The sequence below is a fragment of the Hemibagrus wyckioides genome, linkage group LG18 (assembly GCF_019097595.1).
Source record: "Hemibagrus wyckioides isolate EC202008001 linkage group LG18, SWU_Hwy_1.0, whole genome shotgun sequence".
Lineage (NCBI taxonomy): Eukaryota > Metazoa > Chordata > Actinopteri > Siluriformes > Bagridae > Hemibagrus > Hemibagrus wyckioides.
In genome coordinates this window covers 10146505-10169635 of record NC_080727.1, presented here as the reverse complement: position 1 = coordinate 10169635, position 23131 = coordinate 10146505, and the positions used below count along the sequence as shown (strand labels likewise).

Sequence of the window (23131 nt, the reverse complement as noted above, 5' to 3'; positions counted from 1 at the left end):
AGATTACAGAAGGATGATATGACAACTGCTACATTCTAAATGTTACATTCTGAATGTACTTTTCTTATGTGTTGCAATGAAATATAACCGTGAATCCTTTTAGTACGGTGTATTAGTATCAGACAGCAATTGTTAGCACATAGCGGACACAGACATGAGCTTACTGAAATGTGTGACTCATAAAGCATTAATGGATTAATATAATACCGTGGATGAAAGCCTCTATTCACACACACACACATACATACAGGGTTACAGTTGTCTCACAGTATTACTTTAAATATGTACCCCTTCTGTGCTGCTTTGTGCTTTTGTGGCTTGTGCTTTAATTTTCAATTTTTGTTTTTAATTACAAATATTAGTGTGAAATGCTTGTGTGTGTGTGTGTTTGAGTGTGTGTGTGTGTGTTTCTGCAACACAGCCTCTTTGTGTTATGGAATGTACCAGAACAATGCTACTGTAACCTCTTAGGCAGGACATACACACACACACACACTCATAACAAGACTTTTGCATACACACAGCTCTTTCATTCATTTTCTCTCCCACCCAAGACAAGGCATTTTCAGTCCTTTGGTGAAGAACACACACACACTATCATAATGTGCTTTTGTAGTTCTTGACAGCTCTCATAACATGTTTAAAAAGTCAAGAAGAGCTCTCAACTCTAAGAACTTCTTGACTGCATATATGTCTTTAATTTTTACTTTATTGTTATTGCCTGGAATTTAAAATACCAAATAATCATGTTTGTATGTAATAATTGCAAATTTCATTGTTGAGATTCAAAATATTTCTTGGGAAAAACAGAGAAGCCCAGAAGCCCTTACGTGTCTGTTTAAGCACTGACGTGATGATATAATAAGGGCCATGAGAGTAGAATCATTCAGTCAGGTTTTTTTTTTTTAATATTATTGTTAATGATTTATTGATTCATTATTTCAGTGAAAATCAGGGACCAGTTACTGTGGAGAAGTATGCATGCTATCACAGGAGGCAGAACAAAAAGTCTTTTTTAAATACAGGGAAAAAAGTGTTTAACTGCTTTGCAAGTTCAAGAACTGAAAAAGCTTTGAACTTTAAATCCAAAAAACCTGATGGCATGTGCTTGGCAAAACAATTTGAACCTCAGTATAAATATGAAGACATTTCTTACAAACATCAGCCATCACACACTGAGAACAGCTGTTCACCTCTGAGTTGCATTCACACCAAAACACACAAACACACGCACACATACAGACACACACACACACTCACACACACACACACACACACACACACATAGTTGGTTGGCAAAACACATATTTATAGATGTGAATGCACTCAGGAATGCAAGACTGACAAGTTAGTAAGTGTGTAAGTGTGTGTACTTGAAACCGTTCACATGCTGTGTTAAGAGTGTGTAAAAAGCTGAAAATTGCATTCATGTGTTATTAATTCCTTCATTTATTCATATTCAGTAGGCGTATGATCCTATCCCTGGAATGCTGGGCATGAGGCAGGAATACATAGCATTTCATTGCAAGACACCATGCACAAGAGATATTCACACACTTTCAATTCTAGAGCGTATTTAGTCACCGATCCACCTACCGTGTTTGTGGTACAGGAATATAAATATATACATCAGCCATAACATGAAAACCACTGACAGGATTACTTTCAATTATCTATTCTCTGTTATATATTAAGAAGCAAGTGAACAGTAAGTTCTTAAAGGTGAAGTGAAGTGTGAAGTGAAGCAGGAAAAATGGGCAAGTGTAAGGATCTGAGTGTTGGTTTGATGACTTGGTCAGTGCATCTCCAATACAGCAGGACATGTGGGGTTTTCACAGGATGCAGTGGTTAGTAACTACTAAAAGTTGTCCAAGGAAGGACAACCAGTGAACCAGTAGGTCATGACTAACCAAGGCTCACTTCATTTCAGAACCGATTTTTAACAATTTAACAATCATATTAATTAAGGAATAACACATGACAAGTCCAAGAAACTCTCCTTTATCCTTAAGAATCTCCTATAATGGATCAATCAATATGATCTTTTCCAAAGCCAGTTATTATTAGTCCTTGATTATATGATGTATCCGCCATACATGTGTGAGCTGTTACTACTGAAACGATATTCTATTAAAACTAGCACATCCCTCCCTGTACAGCTTTAACAGCCTAAAGTAAAACAACATTAATCACATAGTACAGCCCTAATAATAACAACTGTGTATAAAATACAGTGCCAGCTGTTAGTAGCATGCTGTGTGTGTGTGTGTGTGTGTGATGAGTGATGAGGAAGCTCCAGGCCAGACTGATACAAGGAAATATATGTGTGGTATGTGTGTCATGTATGAAACTGAATCTCTAAAACACACCCACACACTTCTTATTTATGTCTATTTTTACCTTTAAAATGCTGTATCACTGACGTTTCAAAATGATAATTTTTTGTTTAACCTCCTTTCATCAGCTTCATAGCTATTAACAATCACTCTGATATATTAAAAGTGATATATGCACTACTCAGCCAACTAAGGAACTATGTATAGTTTTACTCCGCTGTAACATCATTCTCATCATTTCATCACACAATCCATATAACGTGGCCCTATAAAGATGTTATTAAAATCTATGGAGCTTTGTGAGAGTGACACTATTTACTGAAGAAACCATTTGCGTGATTGGTCGGTACAAACTGGGTCATCCTGCATGAGCACACCATAAAAACCACACAAAAATACACATAGCTTGTACATTAGAACTATTTATGGTAAAGACCACTCATCTACACACAGGCCTCTCATCCTGTTTGTTAATATAACACAAAGATGTAATGAAATTTTGTTAGTCTAAGCATTGTTTCTGGGGTTTATCATGTACATCACTGACTGTATAACATTTGTACAGGATTAATGTTGTTAGGGTTGTTATCATAGTTTTAAGACTAACTGGCTAATCACTTGAAAAGAAATGGTTTCATTTGAAACTCATTAAGTAAAAAAGAAATTATAATTTTAACTTAAATCGAACTGTAAAAGAACTGTTCTTAATATTTTACACAGTTCTACATCGGGGTGATGCTGCTATCAGCATGTCTAGTCCTACTTGTTACTGCTTCAAAAATCCTTCAAACAGGAAGAATGCTTTTAAAGAAAAACTATTTCAGACATTTGACCTTTACCCTGTGTGAATCTAATCGATTCACCTGCTGGTTACAATGATAATCCCAAATAAATCCTACAAAGAGTCAAGCACTCATTTTTTGAGATATAACCTCTCAGACAGACCCATGGACGGCAAAGTTAAAAAAAGTCCTAATGGCTTGAATAAATGAATATGATGGTAAATATTTGTTAAATCTGTGTTCAAATCATAAGGAGCTCCCTTTAAATTCGGTTACTCTGGAAGCGGTCTCAGGTCCATTGGTCTAAGACACTGCTAAGATGATGGATTTTCAAGAAAAGACTGCTTTGTATCTTCCTCTTTTGCCTTTCTTCTTGTCTATAAATAATTTGAAGCAAAGATTTGAGATGGGTTCTGAGATTTAAGATGGTTGCCCCCCCCCAACACACACTCACACACAAATGTGTACACACATGCATGCAGATACAAACAGATGCACATGCACACACACGCACACAGCTTTATGGAAACTTTTCTGGGCCAGAGACAAATATAATGAGGTCAAAGGCCACACAAAGCCTAGAGTGAGAGTGAGTTGCTAAATAAAGACTGAGCTCCAGTCTTCACATTAACTTCACTTTGTGGAAGGGAGAAAGTTAGAGAGAAGGGAAGAGACCGGAACTGAAAGTATGACAGTGTACGATCGTGGTTTAAAAGAGAATAAGGAAATTTTAATGCATTTTTAAACCGCCTTCCAGTATTAAACTGCCCACACATACACATACACTTCAAGTGGCAACACAGCTGAGTCGGATTCCATATTTAGGAATCCATATTAACATGGTGTCCAGGAGTATGTTTCACGTGCTGTGATTCATGATGTCTCACTTCATAATCTCTCTGTATACACAGTGGATAAAAAGTCCGCTTTGTAGGTTTCTATGATGTAAAAAATTAAACCAAAATGAATCAAATCAGAACACAGAACACTTAAAGTAACCTGGTTACACAAGTCTACATGCCCTTTTTATAATGGGGCACATGTAAAGGAACCAATCCCATTTAAAGTGAGTCAGCAATGAGGTGATTCTGATTGAGCCCAAATAAAGATCAGATGTTTCTGTAGGTTTTTGGTTCTCTTTGTTCCAACTGACTGCTGGAGACATGGTCCACATGTAGAGGGGTATACAAACAATTTTCAAAACATTGGATCAGTACCACGAAACGCTGTGAAGGCCATCATCAACAAGTAAACGGGACATTCCTCCAAAACCGATGAAAGAGTAAAACATACCAGGAAGGTTGCCCAGAGCCCTACAGCAGTTATTAGAGGAGCTGAAGGAAAGTCTGGCCACAATATACTGTTCACTACCTGCATGTGATAACAATCTCTTATATTCGACCTATTTGTGAGCTACGGTTGGCTTAAGGAAGCTCAAGGAGGAGTGGAATACAATTGCTAAATCAAGCTTATGTAAAAAGTCTAAGAGCTGTATTACAAAAGGTGCTTTAACAAAGTATTTGTTAATGGGTGTGCACACTTTTGGAGCAAGGTTCTAGTTATGTTTTTTTCTTGTGCAAAAAGATCTAACATGATTCATCTTGGTTTCATTTGTTTTACATCATATAAACATTTCTAATCATTTATACATTTATAATCACACTCTCCACTGTCACCCACATGATGGGTTCCCTTTTGAGTCTGGTTCCTCTCAAGGTTTCTTCCTCATATCATTTCAGGGAGCTTTTCCATGCCACCGTTGCCTTAGACTTTCTCATTAGGGATAAATATAAATTTAAATAATAAATACAATTTGTAATTTTTATTCTATAGTTTTAGATTTCTATAAAGCTGCTTTGAGACAATGTCCATTGTTGAAAGCTTCATACAAATCAAATTTAATTGAAAAATGTAAGATGTTTTTATACCCAGTGCAAATGTCAGGCTCAGTTCATTAGTATGCTCCAAAATAAAAGAAAAAAAGAATAGAAGAAAGAAAGAAAGGAAAAATCTCTCATCTTAAAATGTAATCCAACTGTGAAGAGTGAAAAACACATCATTGGTCTGAAAGTCCTCTGAATTTGCCTGAATCTGGCCAAACCTAGCACCTAACACAAAACATATGCACATACCTGGCAACACACTGGCAAATCAAACCAAAACTCACACAAGCACAAGAAAGGTGTTAGCTGCAAAGCTGAGTGCGATCTAGATTTTCCAGAATGAGATATTCAAATCAGCACAGGGTTCTGGCATCACAACGTCTTCCTGTTTCTACCTCTCACTTCCTCCTGGTTTAGTGAACAAACCCATGCTCACACATACTTCATTTTCAGCCTCACTGAATTCTATTTTAGTAATATTATATAATATTTATTTATTGTGTAATAATATAATTTTCTTAAAATCTTTTATTTATGCAATTATCAAAACTCATTATATAGTAACTCATTATAGTGCATAGTTACAGATCATCACAGTTAAACAGGATTTTACTCAACATTTTTAAAAACAAAAATATTGATGCACTGTAAGTAAAATTAAATGCATTTAACAATTTACAATTTGAAGCTTTTATTCTTCACTCCTTATAGTGTGTAGCTAGTGAATTATTCATGGGAGTGTATAAATATGAATGATATAATGAATAATTCTGAATAAGAATTATGAATATGTATATATTATGAATTAATATATTTAATAGTTAAATCACACATCTCTGAAATGCTAACTATCAAGTACGCAATGCCAACACATTAGCCTTTAAGCTAATAGCTATCTATCACAATAAAAACTAAAATACAAAATATACCTAAGCACAGACAGAGTTAGAGCGTAGAGTTAGAATTCTGTCGCTTTAGATTTGTTAGACTTAGATGTTCACTTGAAAAATGTGACTTTCAAAAAAATTATTTCAATTAGCTTGGATATGTACAAGAAATGTAGAAGAAAGTGAATGAAGTCAATGTGCACAGATAAAGTACAGTAAAGTACAGAAAATTGCACTTAAGGACACTACTTTACAGTGACTACATCCCACAACTTAATATCTTTAAGTAATTAATATCTTAGCAATTTCTGTGTGACAGTATCACTGGAAGTGCACATATGTTAGAGGAAATGGAGCCACACTAGTGAATCATTGTTTAAATCCATTCTTAGCTTAGCTACAAATTTCCTGTTATTTGTTGTTAGCATGTGGCTATGCTGGTGCTCCTGCGTCTATGATTAGCCTAGGCCAAACTTTGTGGTTGGGTTTCCATGGTTACACGATCAACACGTGTCTATGCGTGTGTCTTTGTGTATGACAGTTTGCAAATTCACATTGTGGTTTCTACAGCAACCTGGTGACATTTTTATTCCTCAAGTCAGGTCAAAGCAAAACTCTGAAAAAAGGAAGTCATATGAGAGAAACTGGGAATTAAGCAATGTGAGACTAGCATCTTTACTTTCATGATTTTAACATGCCATGCAATGTCTTTATGCTCCTTCACGTGCACACACACACACACACATACACACACCCACACACATACACATTTTTGTGCCATAAACCTTCTAGGAATCTATCAGGACTTCCATAAACATTGATTGTTATGTGATTGCTAAATGAATTTCCGATCCTTTCCATTCTGAGAAAGAAAGAAAGAAAGAAAGAAAGAAAGAAAGAAAGAAAGAGAAAGAAAGAAAGAAAGAAAGGAATAAAGAAAGAAAGAAAGAAAGAAAGAAAGAAAGAAAGAAAGAAAGAAAGAAAGAAAGAAAGAAAGAAAGAAAGAAAGAAAGAAAGAAAGAAAGAAAGAAAGAGAAAGTGAACAGTCTAATAATAGATTTACTTCCCCATAATAACAAGCATTAGATTTTTTGTGTTGTTTTCTCATTAGGGCAGCAGACACTACAGATTTAAGTCAATATTTTAGATAAATTGAACAAATCAAAATAAAATGTACAGAATCGAGATTCAGGTTGTAAGACATAAGGAAATCAAATCTATGTCATGTTCTTTGAGATAGTCCTGGGAAGGTCTAAGTGAAGAAAGAGTATGATGAGTGTGATTTCCCTTATGGATAACTATCGATATATGAGTTTTATCATAAACTTTTACAAATTAGAAAATGCACACAGCTTAATAAAAGCTGCAATTTATGGGTTTTGAGCAGTTTTCCTCATGAGAACCTGCCAAATGTCCTCAGCGAGAAAAGAGTGTGTTAGGTGCGATTGTAGATATATATATATGAGTTTGTTGGAGTGTGTGTGAGTGTCTGAGTGTGTGTGACTGTCTGTGTAGTTATACTCTTGTGATTTCAGCCTTTCAGAGGTGTGCTCTGTATTCAGGCAGAAATTACTGTTATCTCTTTTGCCTGTGATGTAAAACCTGCAACTTGCATACAAGCACACACAGAGACACACAGATTATAGATCACATGGACTGCCATTAACACACACACACAACACACACACACAAACACATATACACACACACACACACACACCATTTGAATGTGTTTCATATGAATAATATCAGAAGAAAATCTTGGGTTGACTCAAATTAGCAAGAATTCAAATGTAATAGCGGGACCATGGCTTTATCTCAGACGGGTGGCATTTCGATTCAGAGACATAAGCGGCACAGCAGATAAACCCTTTCGCTCTACCATTCATTTGCAAATATAGTGCACGACCTGTGTCCTTTTCCTGTACTACATTTGTTTGTATTTCTCAATGTGAACAAACACCCACACAGTATGAACAGTGTGAATTTGGGTCTGAATTGTTGAATTGTGTGTCTCCATCAGCTACTGTTATGTGAACTTCCTGAAGAGGAAAAACAAGCTGCCTTTAGATTCTGCTGTATCTATCATTCTCAAATCTCATGCAATGCACTGTGTGTGTGTGTACAGATAGCTAATCTCAGGTTACAGTTCAGGTAAACACTTCCTCATGTGGCTTGGTCACTTCCTCCACTGGGAATTGAAATGTGTTATAGGAAGAACGAGTAAAAAAAGGCAACATCTGTCCAAAGAAAAAAATTTTTTATCTGCGTATATTTCTAAAAATTCCACTCTTCTGTGGGTATCACCTGCTTGGTAAAAAAAAAAAAAAAAAAATGTATTCTGGTTCTTTTCTTTTATGATTCTCTTTTTTTGTCTGTCCACATGCAATGTACTTTCATGCATTTATTCCACACACATACCCACACACATACACACACACACACAAGCTCTAGTTACACTTCTGCATCACTAAAATGAACAATTAAATTATTAGAACAGATAAAAATAAAATGATATACAATCATTTATAAATCTCTTTTAAATGAAACAGATCCCAGTGTAGGTCTTTGCTATTGCTGAGCATTATATGTCTTTTATATCTTTCAAAAAACTGGACAGAGGTGCAGTGGTAGCTCAGGGGTTAAGAATCACAAGCTTCTTAGTTCAAATCCCAGGACCACCAAACTGCCACTGATGGGCTCTTGATCAAGGCCCTTAAGCCTCAATTGCTCTCTTGTATATAAAAGAGATAAATGTAAGTCGCTCTGGATAAGGACATCTGCCAGATACTAGAAAAGAAAACTGGACTACTCACTAATAAATTTTCATATTGCAATCCCAATTCTGACTTGATGTGTAAGCGTAAAGTGTATTTCCTGAGTTAAAGTGGAGAAGTAAAGGTGAGTAAATGTCCACAAATCACCAAATGTGCCACATAAATGTACCAACATCTGTCATGATCTAATTACAAGTGTGTCTATTTTTATGAACGAGTGCCGTCACATGATTTTCAAACGCTGGCGTGTAAGCAATTTAAATGGCTAGGCCAAGTTTAAATGCCAAACAGAACTGTTCTTACACACTAGCTGCCCAGCTCAAATACTGTAAGTGATATCACAACATACTGCACGGGTGCTAACACTCCTGGTTCGCTTACTAGCAAAACTGCAGTCTGGTATTAGAGAGTATTGAATTATATGCAAACACACAGTATTAGATTTTCTCATCGATCATTTGCATTTGTGCTGTATGATTTACATTGTACCAATCTGTGAGAAAAGCTAAAGTTACATTCACTCTAGCGAAAACCTAAACCTAAACATGTGGCTTACATGATCTTTCGGATCACTGTCATTGTATAAGTGCGTTTCAACTTTTTTTTCAGTTCCTCACTCATAGCTTTAAATCATCAGTTCCCTTTTACTGTCTAACTAACAAAAAATGAAGAAAACCCATCATCATGGTTTAATCTTATGCTCACTTAGAGCCTCTTATTAAATGTGTATACTGTGTAGAGAAAAAAAGCTCAGAAGGTAGTAGTCAAGTTCATTAGGCCATCTGGTGAGTTAATAGCTAGTACAGATAGCTTGCTTTGTCAAGCAAGCTCGTATGAAGCCTAGTTTGTAACATAAATATGTTTACCACAGATTAGTTCATTATTTATTTTGTGTTTAATTAATAGTAATGCTGGACAGTACGCATTAAGAAGCAACAACAACAGCAGGCACTACACAACCGCATGATTACAAGCTAGTGTGATGGTGATGTGAATGTAGTGCTTCTTCCTATCAGTAATGACTGAATTAGCTATAACACTGCTAGCATCAGTGTTGTGTAAATCCCTGATTTTGTATGGACCAAAAGTATGTCCTAATTTTTGTACTCTTACTGATGTAAACAGGTACATCGCTAAGAAAACAGTATAAGCATACTGTAATGTACAAATATTTCAATATCTCAATAACCATACTGACACGGACTGTTACAACTTGACATCTAGAGTATGTTTTAGAGGTAATAAAATAACAAAAGGCATTGTGTGTGAGAAAGCAGTTGTGACAATAATATCTAGCAGAGAGGAAGATCAGGGTTAAATCCCTGCAGAAATTTCTAACAAAAAAAAGTGTTTAACTTAAGGCTGCACTTTAACTGTTAAAAATAATTTGCTCAATAATTTACCAATTATTTACAGCGATTATTTGGCAAGTTTAGCAACAAAATAATTTACTTTCAATAATTTATTCAAATAAATATTATTTTCTTTCACACTGTATATTACTTGCCTGGATTCTGCATAGTCATCTATATCAATCTCTGAATTACAAGTGACAGTCATTGTGTGGTCATATTTTAAAGGTCAAATGTATAAAAAGATTAGACTGCTTTTTTACACACCATTATTTTCAAACTCTTAAGAACTGTAACTCTGTAGAAGCCATTAATGCTGTTTTATGAGCTGGTTATTATGACCGCACACTTACCTTCAGCTGCTGTTCTTTAACTAATGTTTCTGATTTTCCATCCATGTCCAGTGAAAATGACACTGTTATATGCCGTTGACTCTACACGTTTTCTTTTTCTTTTTTTTTTACAGTGTATACAGATGTAGACACAGTCACACAAGACACACACTGACAGCTGAGAACTCTCTTGCTCTATCCAACTCTCCACTTACTTGGCAGTGTTTGTAAGGGTGCGTGTGTGCGTGTGTTTGCCTTTCCCATTCCCACTTTCAGATCCAATTCTCATTTAAGGAGTACCTCTCTCTCACACACAAATGCAACCCAGTTGAAAGGTTATCTTCAGTTTCATGTAGTTCAGTTTTATTGTCTTATATCCTGATTTTGAAAAGCACAAAACATATATGCACTTTCATATATCAGCCATTTAAAAAAAAAGACACCTGTTACATCATACTAAAATGCTCAGCATCCAAATGTTGTATGTGTACACACTGTCCAACAAGTCCAGGTTTTCCCTTCATAGAGGGCGTAGCATGCAAAAATATCCCCAATAAGACTAGAAAAAAAGACTAGACAGGAAGTTTTAGCCAATGCTAGCTGTTAATTCTAATGTGTATGTCTACATAGATACATTATTTGGCTAAAGGTATGTGGACAACCGACCATGACACCTACATGTGCTTGTTGAACGTCCTACTCCAAAGTCATAGCATTATTATGTAATTAGTCCCACATTTCTGTTATAATTATCCCTACTCTCATGTAAGGCTTTCCAGTAGATTTTGAAGCATGGCTGTGGGCAATTTAGCCACAAGAACATTAGTGACTTAAAACTTACAACATAAAACCAAAATACATGCTTAAATGCTCGCCTATTCCAGGAGACACTGGTCACAAGGCAGGGTACACCCTGGACAGGATGCCAGTCTATCGCAGGGCACAACTGCACACAGACACCCATTCACACACTACAGACAATTCAGAGATGCCAATCAGCCTACAGTGCATGTCTTTGGACTGGGGGAGGAACCCTGGCGCTGGAAGAAATTGATTCACCAACCCTGAAGGTGTGACACAAACATGCTAACCACAATGCAACCGTCGTCCATTAAGCCATCTTCTTCAGCATTTCCTCTGTGTACCTTGCATGTTAATGGTCATTTGCTAGCATAGTAGTAAAACAAAACGTATTTATATTGTAAGGTGTAAAACTGCTGATTTGAATACAGATGTCCCCATGAATTAAATATGCATTATTATTTCCAAGCTATACAACTCTGCTTGTAAGGTAACAATAATGTTTTATGTAGTCTGAAAAAGTTTTCAATACTCCTTCAACCCACTAGCTTTGCTGGTTGGCTATATTTAAACGTAGTTAAATGAGCACATGCTAACTCTCTGGAACAGTAGGAAACCTACAGTAGGTACTGTTTACAGAAATTATAAATATATTCAATTCAATTCAATGTTATTTGTACAGCATTAACAATGCACATTGTCTCAAAGCAGCTTTACAGAGATATAAAAATGAAAAAGTTTATATTTATGAGGAGGAAACCTTGAGAGGAAGCAGACTCAAAAGGGAACCCGTCCTCATCTGGGTGACACAGGAAAGTGTGATTATAAATAATTTCCTTCTATGATTGTCTATAGTTAAGTGGAGATATTTAACCAGGAGCTTTTAAGCAATGTTTAAGTAAGATCATCAGCATAATTTCTGTCTTGACTGTAGATTTAACATAAACTCTGTCCTGCTGAAGCAATCAAAAGTTCAGTAATAGAGTCCCGACTACAGCAACAGCAGTTCAAAGCCACCTCCATGGTCTCCAGGTGTTACTATCCATAGCAGTCCCATATATTTCCAGTTAGTCCAAATATATCTTTATTATTTATCCCAATGTTGCTCTTCATTATGCATCATTTATACCACAAACCTTGCATTAGTGTTCTTTCAGTTGCTCACACCAGGATGTTTCCTCTTCAGCTGCTTAGGGTTATGCAACTAGGGTTATGCTAGGCTAATTCATATTTGCATAGACCACACTGAACATTACTGTTTCCCCAAACCTCAGGAGTTTTCATGTGGTTTGGGCACAATATTTATTTGATTCTATGTTAGCATTTGGTTGTAGCTACTATCGTGAAATCGAAAGTTCCATGAGAAAACAGACTACTCTTTTCGAATTCATTTATTTATTTTTTTATTTGTGTTATTGATTATTCATTACATTAACTCCAGAAAAATAAGGAACACGTAGAAGATATTTAATTTTTATTCTGCCATGTGAACGGAAGCTTTAATCTAGGTAGCATGCAAATTATGCATATGTGGGCAAATTTCTCTGCAATGAAACACAGTAGTGATGAATATGTTTTCTGTTGATTCGAAATGATAAAATTATGAGGTGCAATAAAACTATTTTTGTTCTACATTGGCTACAGTGAACTAAACAACTGTGATCTTTGTTTTAGCTGTCCCCATGCATTCATACACAGTAAGACAGTAGGTGGGAGGCTTTGCAAGCCAGTGAATAAACGAAAATAAATAAATAAATGGAAAACAAAGTCAATAACTTTTAGGTTGATTGTGCACTCTGTATTTGACCCTGTAAATGATTTCATTTAGATCTTACATACTCTGACCTTATAAAAATGAGTGTGCCTCTTTCTATGCCCATGTTCAGTCAAGTTGAAGCATGCACATCTAACATCACTAGCATAATCTGTCCAGTTTGGATGTTAAAGATGCCAAAATTTAAAGTGAATGGTTTTTACTTGTGTGTATTCAGTCTAATATACTAATTTAGTCTAATTATGTAAATCTAAATTTAAATTTCCTCCTGAAAAAAAAAGGATATCAAGTAACTTTAATAAATAACAAGAGAAAGACGGTTTAATTAAACCTCTCTAGTGCTCCATGTATATTTACATCATAGTAATGGTGCATATATAATGTGCTTTTGTTATCGTTATACCAAGTGGATTGTTCAGGTTATGTAGGTTTATTAGTTTCATTTAGACATGGTCTGAATAGAATAATTCAAAGCTGTTTTACAGTTTGATTTTTGTATGTAACAGAGTTTACTTGTTACCTGTTATGAGTGTTTGACTAAATTCAGTAGCATACATCATCTTTATTAACAGTTTAATAAAGTATTTATAAGTTATATCGAGTCTTTCCATTTGCTTTATCTTTTGCCAGAGTAACCAAGCTGACTCTGAATAAGAAAGCAGAGAAGTGTGCATTTTTGGGGAATGATGTCATCGCATATTATCACAGTAGTACATGATGGAGCATATAATTAGTTTTGACATTTGTTGTGACTGAACAGGAAGAACACCCCGGTTATTTAGTTCCATTATCGCATTTATAACTGTCATTAATAATCTGAAGCAACCTGTAGCAACCTGTCTCAAAACAAACTGACTGGACATACACACCTACATACATACCAATGCTGTCTGAATGAATTTTACTGTTCTAATGCCATTCAAAATTCCAAACTGAATGGGTCACAATATTAAAATATTTGCTTTGATATTGATAATGATATGTGTAGTATTGTGTTTTTTTCTATACCAACACGACTTGTTTGATTGACACAACTAAATATGCTCATTCATTCATTTTCAGAAACCCCCCACCCTTGTAAGTAATTAGGTTAATGTCAACAAAGTGTCAATGAAAGCTAAGAGAGATCTTTGTGCAGTGCACACCTACAGTTAAACTGGATCAGTTTATCTGCATAAGGTGGTGGTTTTCAGCTTGTTTATCTATCTCCAGCTCTGTTTTCAATGCCATTGATTTATATGCCTTTACAGTTTGGGTACTCAAAAATTTATATGGTCATGATATGCACTATAAGTATGTAAATAATCATACCTATATGTCTTTTTGAAACTGCCATCCCAGATTTAATCCCCATTTTGCATAAATAATAAGCTCTAGATTTTGGAGCGTGGTTGTGTGAATTTGCCTATTCAACCACAAGACATCAATAAGGCCCGGTATGCAGTCATTGCACTAATTCGACCCAAAAGTTATCAACAGGGTTGGTAACAGGAATCTGTGCAGGTCATTAAAGTTCTTACACATCAGCCATGCCATAATAAAACTCACTTTGTGCACAGGGGCATTTTCATGCTGAAATATGTTTGGGCCTATATAACGGCATTCTATACAATTTTATGTTTCCAGATTTGTGGCAGCAGTTTGTAGTAGACTCATATATGGGTTTAGGTTCACATGTGGTCTACATACTTCTTAAAAAAATAGTTTATACTGAAATATAATAAATAAATATTATAAATAATTGAAATGTTTCCTCAAAATGAGATTATATGTAATAAGTAATTTCCAACAGGTATGATCAAAGTCACTTTAATAGACTTCTACTGAGACTATAGTGCATTATGTATGGCTTCCAAGACCAACAGATTCCACTCTATGCAGTGAGCATAGAGCACTCACTGTGATTAGCTAATCATGGAACCAAGCAATGTTTTCTAACTGTCCAGTTTGGGTGAGTCTGCAAACACTGTAGCCTCAGATTCCTGTTCTTGGCTGACAGGGGTGCTTTCTGAAATGCTTTCTCCTTATCATGGATGTACAGAGTGTTATTTGAGTTACCATAGCCTTCTTCTCAGCTTATATCAGACCATTCTCCTCTGACCTCTCACAATCCCAAGAGATGAAAATCCCTTCTGAAATACTCAAACCAGCCTGTTTAACACCAACAACTATGCCACAGTCAAAGTTTTGCTCACTCTGATGTTTGATGTATATTTGAACGAAACTGTTGATCTGTATCTGTATGGTTTTATGCACCTTCTGTTACCACCTGATTGGATAACAGAATAAATGAGCAAGTGTACAGGTGTTCCTAATAATGTGGCAGGAGAATGTATAGTGGAGAGGAAGTGTCAGGAGATTTGCTGACGGCTTAAATAAAAATGTGTCTGCAATGACAAGCTGAAGGCGGAACAGTTGGTCAAGTTCCCTCTTCAAGGGAATACTTGTTGCACTGTCAATTTTGTTTCAAGTGAAGAAAACTAGACTAAAATCTTGCCTACATTTATCTTTATAAAAGATTGAGATTTTATGAGATAAATCTGTGCTACAATTTCCCAAAAAACTTCAAGGCATTTATTTCTATAGTGCCTTTGTCATGAAAAGCAAGGAAATGACAATGAAAATTCAAACAGGCTTTAGTCATTTAAAAAGGAGAAACAACTATACTATTTGACGAAGAACAAGAAATGCAACAGATAGACACCAAAGGTGGCTCGACCCGGATATGATGACACATCCTGTCACAGAACTTCCTTCCTGTAACTCGGCATAGTAGTCAGAAAGAGAAAGACAGAGACAGAAAGAAAAAAAGGAACAGTGAATAGAGAGAAAGAAGGGTCCAGGATTTAGTCAGCAAATAATGACACACTCTTTACTCTTTTAAGTCTGTATTAAGCTAACCTCCTGATAAACAGAATAGTTTAGAATACATTAGAAATGCACATGAAGTCTCAATGGTAATCTCCCTACAGAAGGACAAAATTTTCCTCACTGAATCATGGGGGAGCTGGAGTTCACCTTCCAAACTGAACACACACACACATACAAAGTTATAAATCTTATTGGGGTTTTCCATTGACTTGTGTATCATCACTGCTTTAAAAAACAGCTAAAAAACTCTTCCCTAACCTTAACATGAATCTTTCGACTCTGTATATTCAGCAAGAGTCACGTCTGAGTCGAAAGTTTGCATAAAATGGAAAAATCTTCTAAGGTATGGTACTGTACATGTATCCTTCTCTGTCCTACATATCCAATCATTCTGGCATGAGCACAGAAACACTAAGGAGAGAGGGTTAGTTATCTTTAACATTAGATTTTATTTTTAGCAGCTATCTAAATGTTGCCATATAAGTTAGCAAAAAAGCATCAAGGTATTATTAAGACAGCCCACCGGATTATTTGGCATTTAACATGTTTTTTAAGATCTTATTTGTTTTCTTAACCCTGAGAAAAGTTTAGGCAATTATTCAAACATTAAAATGAACATAAATATTTAATATTGGCTATTTCCATGTGTTTACTTTGAATTCGTACTGTGTGAGAGGCATTGTGTTCAGTCACGCCTGGCCTGTCTCCATATTCACTCATCCTTTAGGACAAATTGCTTTCACCAATGAATGGCAAGTGGGTTTGAATGGTAACAGATGGTAGTGACAGAGTGTTGGCAGAGCTGGAACAATATCATGTAAATATATCATCAATATTTAATAATATCCTGACACCATATAATATAAGAATATGAGAAGTAAAACTGACTCTTAGGCCTGTGGTAAAAATGAACAATTGACTAAAATTCACACACTAATTTTTAGTAACAGCTTTGTCTTGGTCAGGGCCATGGTGGATCTGGAGCCAATCCCAGGAAGACCTGGTGTGAGGCAGGAACACACCCCTAGATGGGATGCCAGTCCATCGCACTAATTAACTAATATTTTACAACCAAATGCCAAAATACTGCATCCCAGAGAGCTAATTATACTGATGGATCACATCCAAGAACGCCAATTTTCTAAACTAGTTATCCTTGTGGATATAGACTGCTGACAAGGTTACACTATTGTGAGCTGTTAGTGATAGAGGCAAATGCTTCATGTGGGCCTTCAGTCCCACTGACTCACTACTGAGACATGAATATCAATGAACCTGAATAAAGAAATCAGTGACTCAAGACTACTGACTGGAATGCTAGTTTTAGAGGCAGTGGGAGAATTGATCCCTTGCTAGTTCAGAGCAAATTTGTTCGAAATTTGTAGGAAATTTGAGTCAGGGAATTGGCTAGTTAACCAGGACAGAGTTTACTTTATTGATGTAATGAACAGGCAGTGGTATCTGCTAGAAAACCAGCAGAGAACAGATTTTCAAATGATTCAACAGGAAGTCAGTTACAAATGTGAGTCAGTAGGGTGTGTATCATGTAACTGTTTGAGCTACTGGTCTGGTCTAAGTTAACTCTCTCTCTCTCTTTCTCTCTCTCTCACACGCGCATGCGCACACACACACACACACACACGAACATGCAGACAAAACACTGAAATAAAGAGGTTTCTCTGTATATAACTTGACAGAACATGGCAAGCAGTTTAAGACAAGGCAAACACACATCTATGTCTATTTATTCCACATCTCGGTTTGCCTTTCCCTGCATCCTGATGAATTACTCTCTTATACATATAAACAATAATACACCTCATACTTGCTTGTTGGTTAACCTAGTACATATACAGTGAGAGACCAGTGAGAGACTATATAACTGATACAACGGACCACTGTTTGCTGAATATTTTTGGCTGATGGACTTTTATATAACTCAGCATGATACATTTGCACCAGTATCACACGTCGACTTCCACGTCAGTATGACTGCTGAGCTGCAAAGGATCCGTCAGCCAAATAACATTTCCTTAATCATCAACCATCATACTATGATAGCGGAATGCATCGAACAGTACATAGAGTCAGTAAAAAGTGCCATCAAATATCTAACAGAAGGAAGCAACATGGTCACTGAAAATCACCCAAATATTTCCTAGAGAAGTAAAAATGAGTAAAGGTTGCATGATCACTTTCAGCACTATCTGACATATATATATATATATATATATATATATATATATAAAGCAAATACATATGCAAAACAGTCACACAACTCAGCTTATTTTTTCATATGAATGTTGATTTGGGTTGAAAAAGGGAGGAGGTGGAAGGATGGAAATGAGACTGTGTGTGTCTTTGTGGGGTGTTTTTGTTGGTAGGGGAATTTCTGAAGTGGAATTACACACGGACAATCAAAGAGACACTCAAAACGTGTGTGTTTTAGGTGTTTTTCCATAGTCCAGGTTACAGTAAATTAATCTGTCTTACTAAAACCTTTCAGAAATGCTTTCTTGGTGGACTGGACTTATGAATTGTAATTTAAAGTAGCACAATACAGCTGTAGTAAGTGGAGCGCAGGCATCATGATAAGTCTGAGCTGAGTTTAGGAGACACTATGGAGTTCAGAATACATTTAGATACTCATTTGATATACCTTATCAAAAAGCTGCGTGCATCTGTGAGAATGTAAGAATTCTGCCACAAAGGTTTTTGCAAGTTATCTTTCTAATAAAAGGATGCTTTTAGCTTCTGAGCAAATATTTGCTTGTTTGACCAAATAGAAAATGTAACTAGTGCTGATAAGTAAATGTATCAGAAAAATATCCACACAGAAATAAAAGATCATACGTATGGTTGTTGTACTGTTTAGGCATGAGGGTAAGCACAGCAGCCAGGAGTAAAGTTGAATCAGGACCACTACCTAGCAACAAACTTGACCAATTTGACCAGTATGTGGATTAGACACAGGGTAGGTTCTAGGTTATATCCAGAGTTTAGATATTTAGATAAGATTAAGTTTCAGTGAATCCACTAAATTAAGTATGAAGTGTAGTGTGAAGTGTGTGTGTGTGTGTGTGTGTGTGTGTGTGTGTTGGATTGGTGCCAGTGGGCATCCACAGCTTGGCACGCTGTGTCCATGACGCATGATCCTGGATTTCTTTGAATGTGTGTATGTGTGTGTGTGTGTGTTCAGGGCTCATTCAGCAGAGCCAAAGAATTCCTTACATGTGGTTATAAGTTCAAGGACAAATGGTTCTAAGAATACTCTAAACCCATTTCTAATAATACTCAGAATAATGATTCAAATTCTGCATTTCTCCCTATAGTTCTAGTCACACATTGATACTCAGTTATGTAGAATAACATATTGCAATATTTAACACTGTAAGCACCCTGCGTTCCTTTTGGGCATGGATTACTAAAGACATGTTCATTCTCCTAGAGCAAAAACAGGATTCTGTTGATATATGAAATATGAAAGGAATGTCGTAGTTGTGTTTATTGGTTGGATTTACTATGAAACTTTGAGAAACATAGAAGCTGTTCAAATGGACACCCTATTAGGCTCCACCATATCATTTCCTGGTTACACATCAATTAGTATTAGTGTTTTTGGTCACACTGGTCATAGGAAATGAGTTAGAACGTGGATTTCTTCGCGAAATGGGTGTTCTTGCAATGTTGTGTTTGTGCCATATACACTGATATTGCTCTCTGCTAGCATCACACCTACTGTAGCTAGAGTCTAGTGGTTAAATGTGATTAAATGTTGGACAGAGCTACAGATCTGGCTTACAATAAGAGGCTCCAGTGCTCCAGTATCTGACTCTGATTTGATCATAGGTCATCTGTATAGTCTCTGTAGACCTGCTAAAGGGTCTCTGAGTACATTTCGATCAGCAGGCAATTAGCCACTGGCAGTCGTTAACAGGCCTGGATATAATGCGTGATATCATGACATGCTATGGTTATAACAGGATAAATTAGGACAAACCATGTTTTTGAGTATTATCAGGAGATCACTATTTTATATCAGAACATATAAATGACAGGATATTATGCATGTTCAGGTTTAATTCAGTATTGGATATTATTGCCTGTTGTGTTCTGGTGTGTTTCTCACACAGGCTGCAGGTCCACTGTGACACTAATCAGGATAAAGCAGCTGAATGATTAGTTCATGCACCCACTAAAAGTACATTTATCTTTTATAAATTCTGATGAGCTTTGCTAACAAGTAAGCTAAACTAAAACTAGCATTACAGATCTTCTTCATATATACACCAATATGACTATTAGTCAAAACAGTGAAGAAAATATTAAATACAAGTGAGAGATTGGCATTAAAACAATTTCTCAGTTAGAGGTATTTGGGCCAGACATACTTTTACATTTTATCTGGTGTAAACAGTTATGAAATCTTTGCAAAGACAGATACATGTGATATTTGCTTCATAATTTGTAGCTTCACAAAACAGTAGCTTGGAAGCTTTGCTCATCAAATGTTTCTGCCCCTTGATATCACATCCAGACAATTGCTACTTAAAAATGGTGCCTCCTTAGAAAGTCTCCTCCTGCATGTGCTCCATCAGTCAAATGTATTGTGAAAAAGTACAGAACAGCACACCCTGCTTAAAAATAAATTAAAGATAGAAATTCGTAGGAAAACGAGAATAAAAAACCAAGCTGTTTCTATGAAGTGTCGTAATTGATGACCCAGTTAACAGGAATATGAATGAATTTAGCATGCTTGTGGTTAACAACTATATTAGCACTCACACACAAGCACACACAGTATACGTGCAGTAATTAATCATGCTTGCAAAAGTACAACATTAGTCTATAATTAATCTGTAACTTGCTTTGTATTTTATACAACAAGATTTAAACAGTAGTGACTTTGATTTGGGCAAGTAAAATACTGACTAGCTACTAATAGTGGAAAATATCTAGACATTGGAATGACAGGTGCACTACAGTGTTCAACTACAAAGCTCTGAGTGATACTCCTGATATCCTTGACAGCCATAAGCTGTTTTATATTTTAAGAAAACTACACTGTAAATGTCTCTACATTCTTTCAAGTTTTTTCATTGAGTGCATAAATGTAATAGTCGATTGCAGGTGGAAGTGCAAAGATGTAGCAATCCTCATCTTTTGCTGGAATCAGCATGATGCTTTTTATTTGCTTTCGTCCAAATGAAAAATTAAATGATTAGCACTAAAGTACTGGTATGATATTGTTGAAGTGCATAAAAAATATTAGTGACTTCTGACTTATTTGCTTTTCATATCCATTCAGCGATAGGCAATTGCAAGCTCATTTTATATCGCCCAATGAAATCAGCATCATAACTGTACGCACACAATTTATAATCCAGAACAGACTGAAGAGCTGATGTTACAACTGTCCTTGTGCCAGGATGTGATGTAACATTCATTTGTTAAAATGTATCCTGAACTGAAGCTTTCGACACTGATCATGGGTTCGAGAAACGAGCATCTTTCAGTTAAACCTAATAGACCACAATTTGTGTTTGCTTATGATTTCAACTTAAGAAATGTAACATTATCCTTACTATAACCAATTTTTAGACTGATTTCACAAAAATCTCACCCTGACATGCTGTATAACGTCAATGTTGAGTTGATAGAATAACTAAACTGACTTCTGCTGAATCCGGGCAATGAGGATGGTAACACGCATGTGCACTGCGGGCTGCGCAGCTCTCACAGCACAATGTTTACTGTGTTACAAATGCGCTTCCAAAAATATAATAACCACTCAGAAACATGTTTACAACCATCAGTTTTATCATGGAAATCGGGATACTGCAGTACCCAGGCAGAGAGGAATCCTCCTCCTCCTCCTCCTCCTTATCATCATCATCATCATCCTCTGACAATTCCGGCAAAGCTGCAATCGGTACCAGATCACGCGCGAGCTCCTTTCACAAATCAGGCCTTTCACAAAGCTGACCCTGAGCGATCGCTTTCTACAACAGACCACAACAGTCCGGCCTTCAGAGACTGCGCGAAACAGCACAAACAAGCCAATACAGCCAACGTAACCGCGCGTGTCGTCGATCCTCTTGGGCAGCAGCACCGCCACAGCGCGAGAGAGCAGCGATGCTCGTGAAACGCCCGCTATATCGCCGTACAACAGTCATGCGATGCTTTATCGAACAGGCCGACTTACCCATAATTCAGTGCCCCAGCTCATGGTTTCAGTAATCCGGGGTTCTGACACGGAGCGCTCTCGGCTTCTAGATCACGCGAGCAAAGGAAACGGGTTCTGTGTGTGTTCTAGAGCGCGCGCTACTGTATGGGTGGGTGCGCTCTCTCTCGCTCTCTCTCTCTCACTCACTCACTCTTCTCTCTCTCTCTCTCTCTTAGCGCCCCCTCCCCCCGGCTCTCATGCTCTTCTGCTGTGCGTGTGTGTGCGTGTGTGTGTGTGTGTGTAAAAGCACTAACTTCAAACTACCTTCCTCAGAAAGGACTGGAGCCTCACAGGCACAGGACGAATCCCATATGGGCTCCTATATACGTGCACTCCTTAATGGAAGAAAATAATATGGCCGTACAGTATGTGGGGCACAGTAAAGCGGGGAGCAAGTTTGCTCTTACACCTTGCCTTCATTTAACACTTCTATCAGTGCAAACACCATCTAAAAAATAATAAGAAAATAAAAAATTCTGTACAAAAAAAAAAAAACAAGACAAACCAGCAACATGGCATGAATAATGCACCAGTTAATCAGGTCTAAGTCTACAGCAGCAGGCTTGCAAACAAGTGGTATAATAATCAACATTTATATCATGTACAAATGACTTTTACTGATATCTTAGCATACTCTTGTTGACCACTTATAATGTACAGATTATAGGTAAAAGTAAGTGGACACCAGACCACCATATCCATAAGTGAGCCTTTCCTATACTGTTGCCACAAACCTGGATGAACACAACTGTCAAGGGAGATATTTGCCAAGGACGCTGTGAACGAACTTGAGTGTCCTGCCAGAGCCCTGACCTCAACCCCACTGAACACCTTCGAGATGAACTGGAATACCGACTGTATGCCAGGACTCCTCGCCTTGCAAACTGGGGTCACTGATTTAAAAATAATTGTCTGGTGGAAAAAATTGACTGGTGGAAATCATAACCAACCACCAATTAAGCAATTATAGACATATTATTGAATTATTATAGTTATTGGTCTGTTAGACTAATAATTTAAATAAATTAATTTTCTGATCTACATGGCTGAAGGCTATGCAGTAGATGGCGAACTGGAAAACTGGCAGCTTTTTTGGGCAACAGGCAGAAT

At 36.6% G+C, this 23131-nt stretch overlaps 1 protein-coding gene across 23 annotated transcripts in view; it reads right to left on the bottom strand.

The window, feature by feature from the left end:
• The window catches only part of LOC131368892 (formin-binding protein 1), a 73327-nt gene extending 51146 nt beyond the window's left edge, over positions 1-22181 (bottom strand). For 5 of the 23 annotated variants that reach the window (XM_058415075.1, XM_058415084.1, XM_058415086.1 and 2 more), the window contains exon 1: positions 10371-10520. In XM_058415075.1, coding sequence (XP_058271058.1) covers positions 10371-10415 — 45 coding nt within the window. In that variant the 5' untranslated portion in view covers positions 10416-10520. Of the gene's footprint in view, positions 1-10370; positions 10523-22000 lie in introns of those variants that run through there. The other 18 variants (XM_058415079.1, XM_058415082.1, XM_058415081.1 and 15 more) reach the window with 8 other exon arrangements.
• Between the last annotated feature and the right edge of the window lie 950 nt (positions 22182-23131).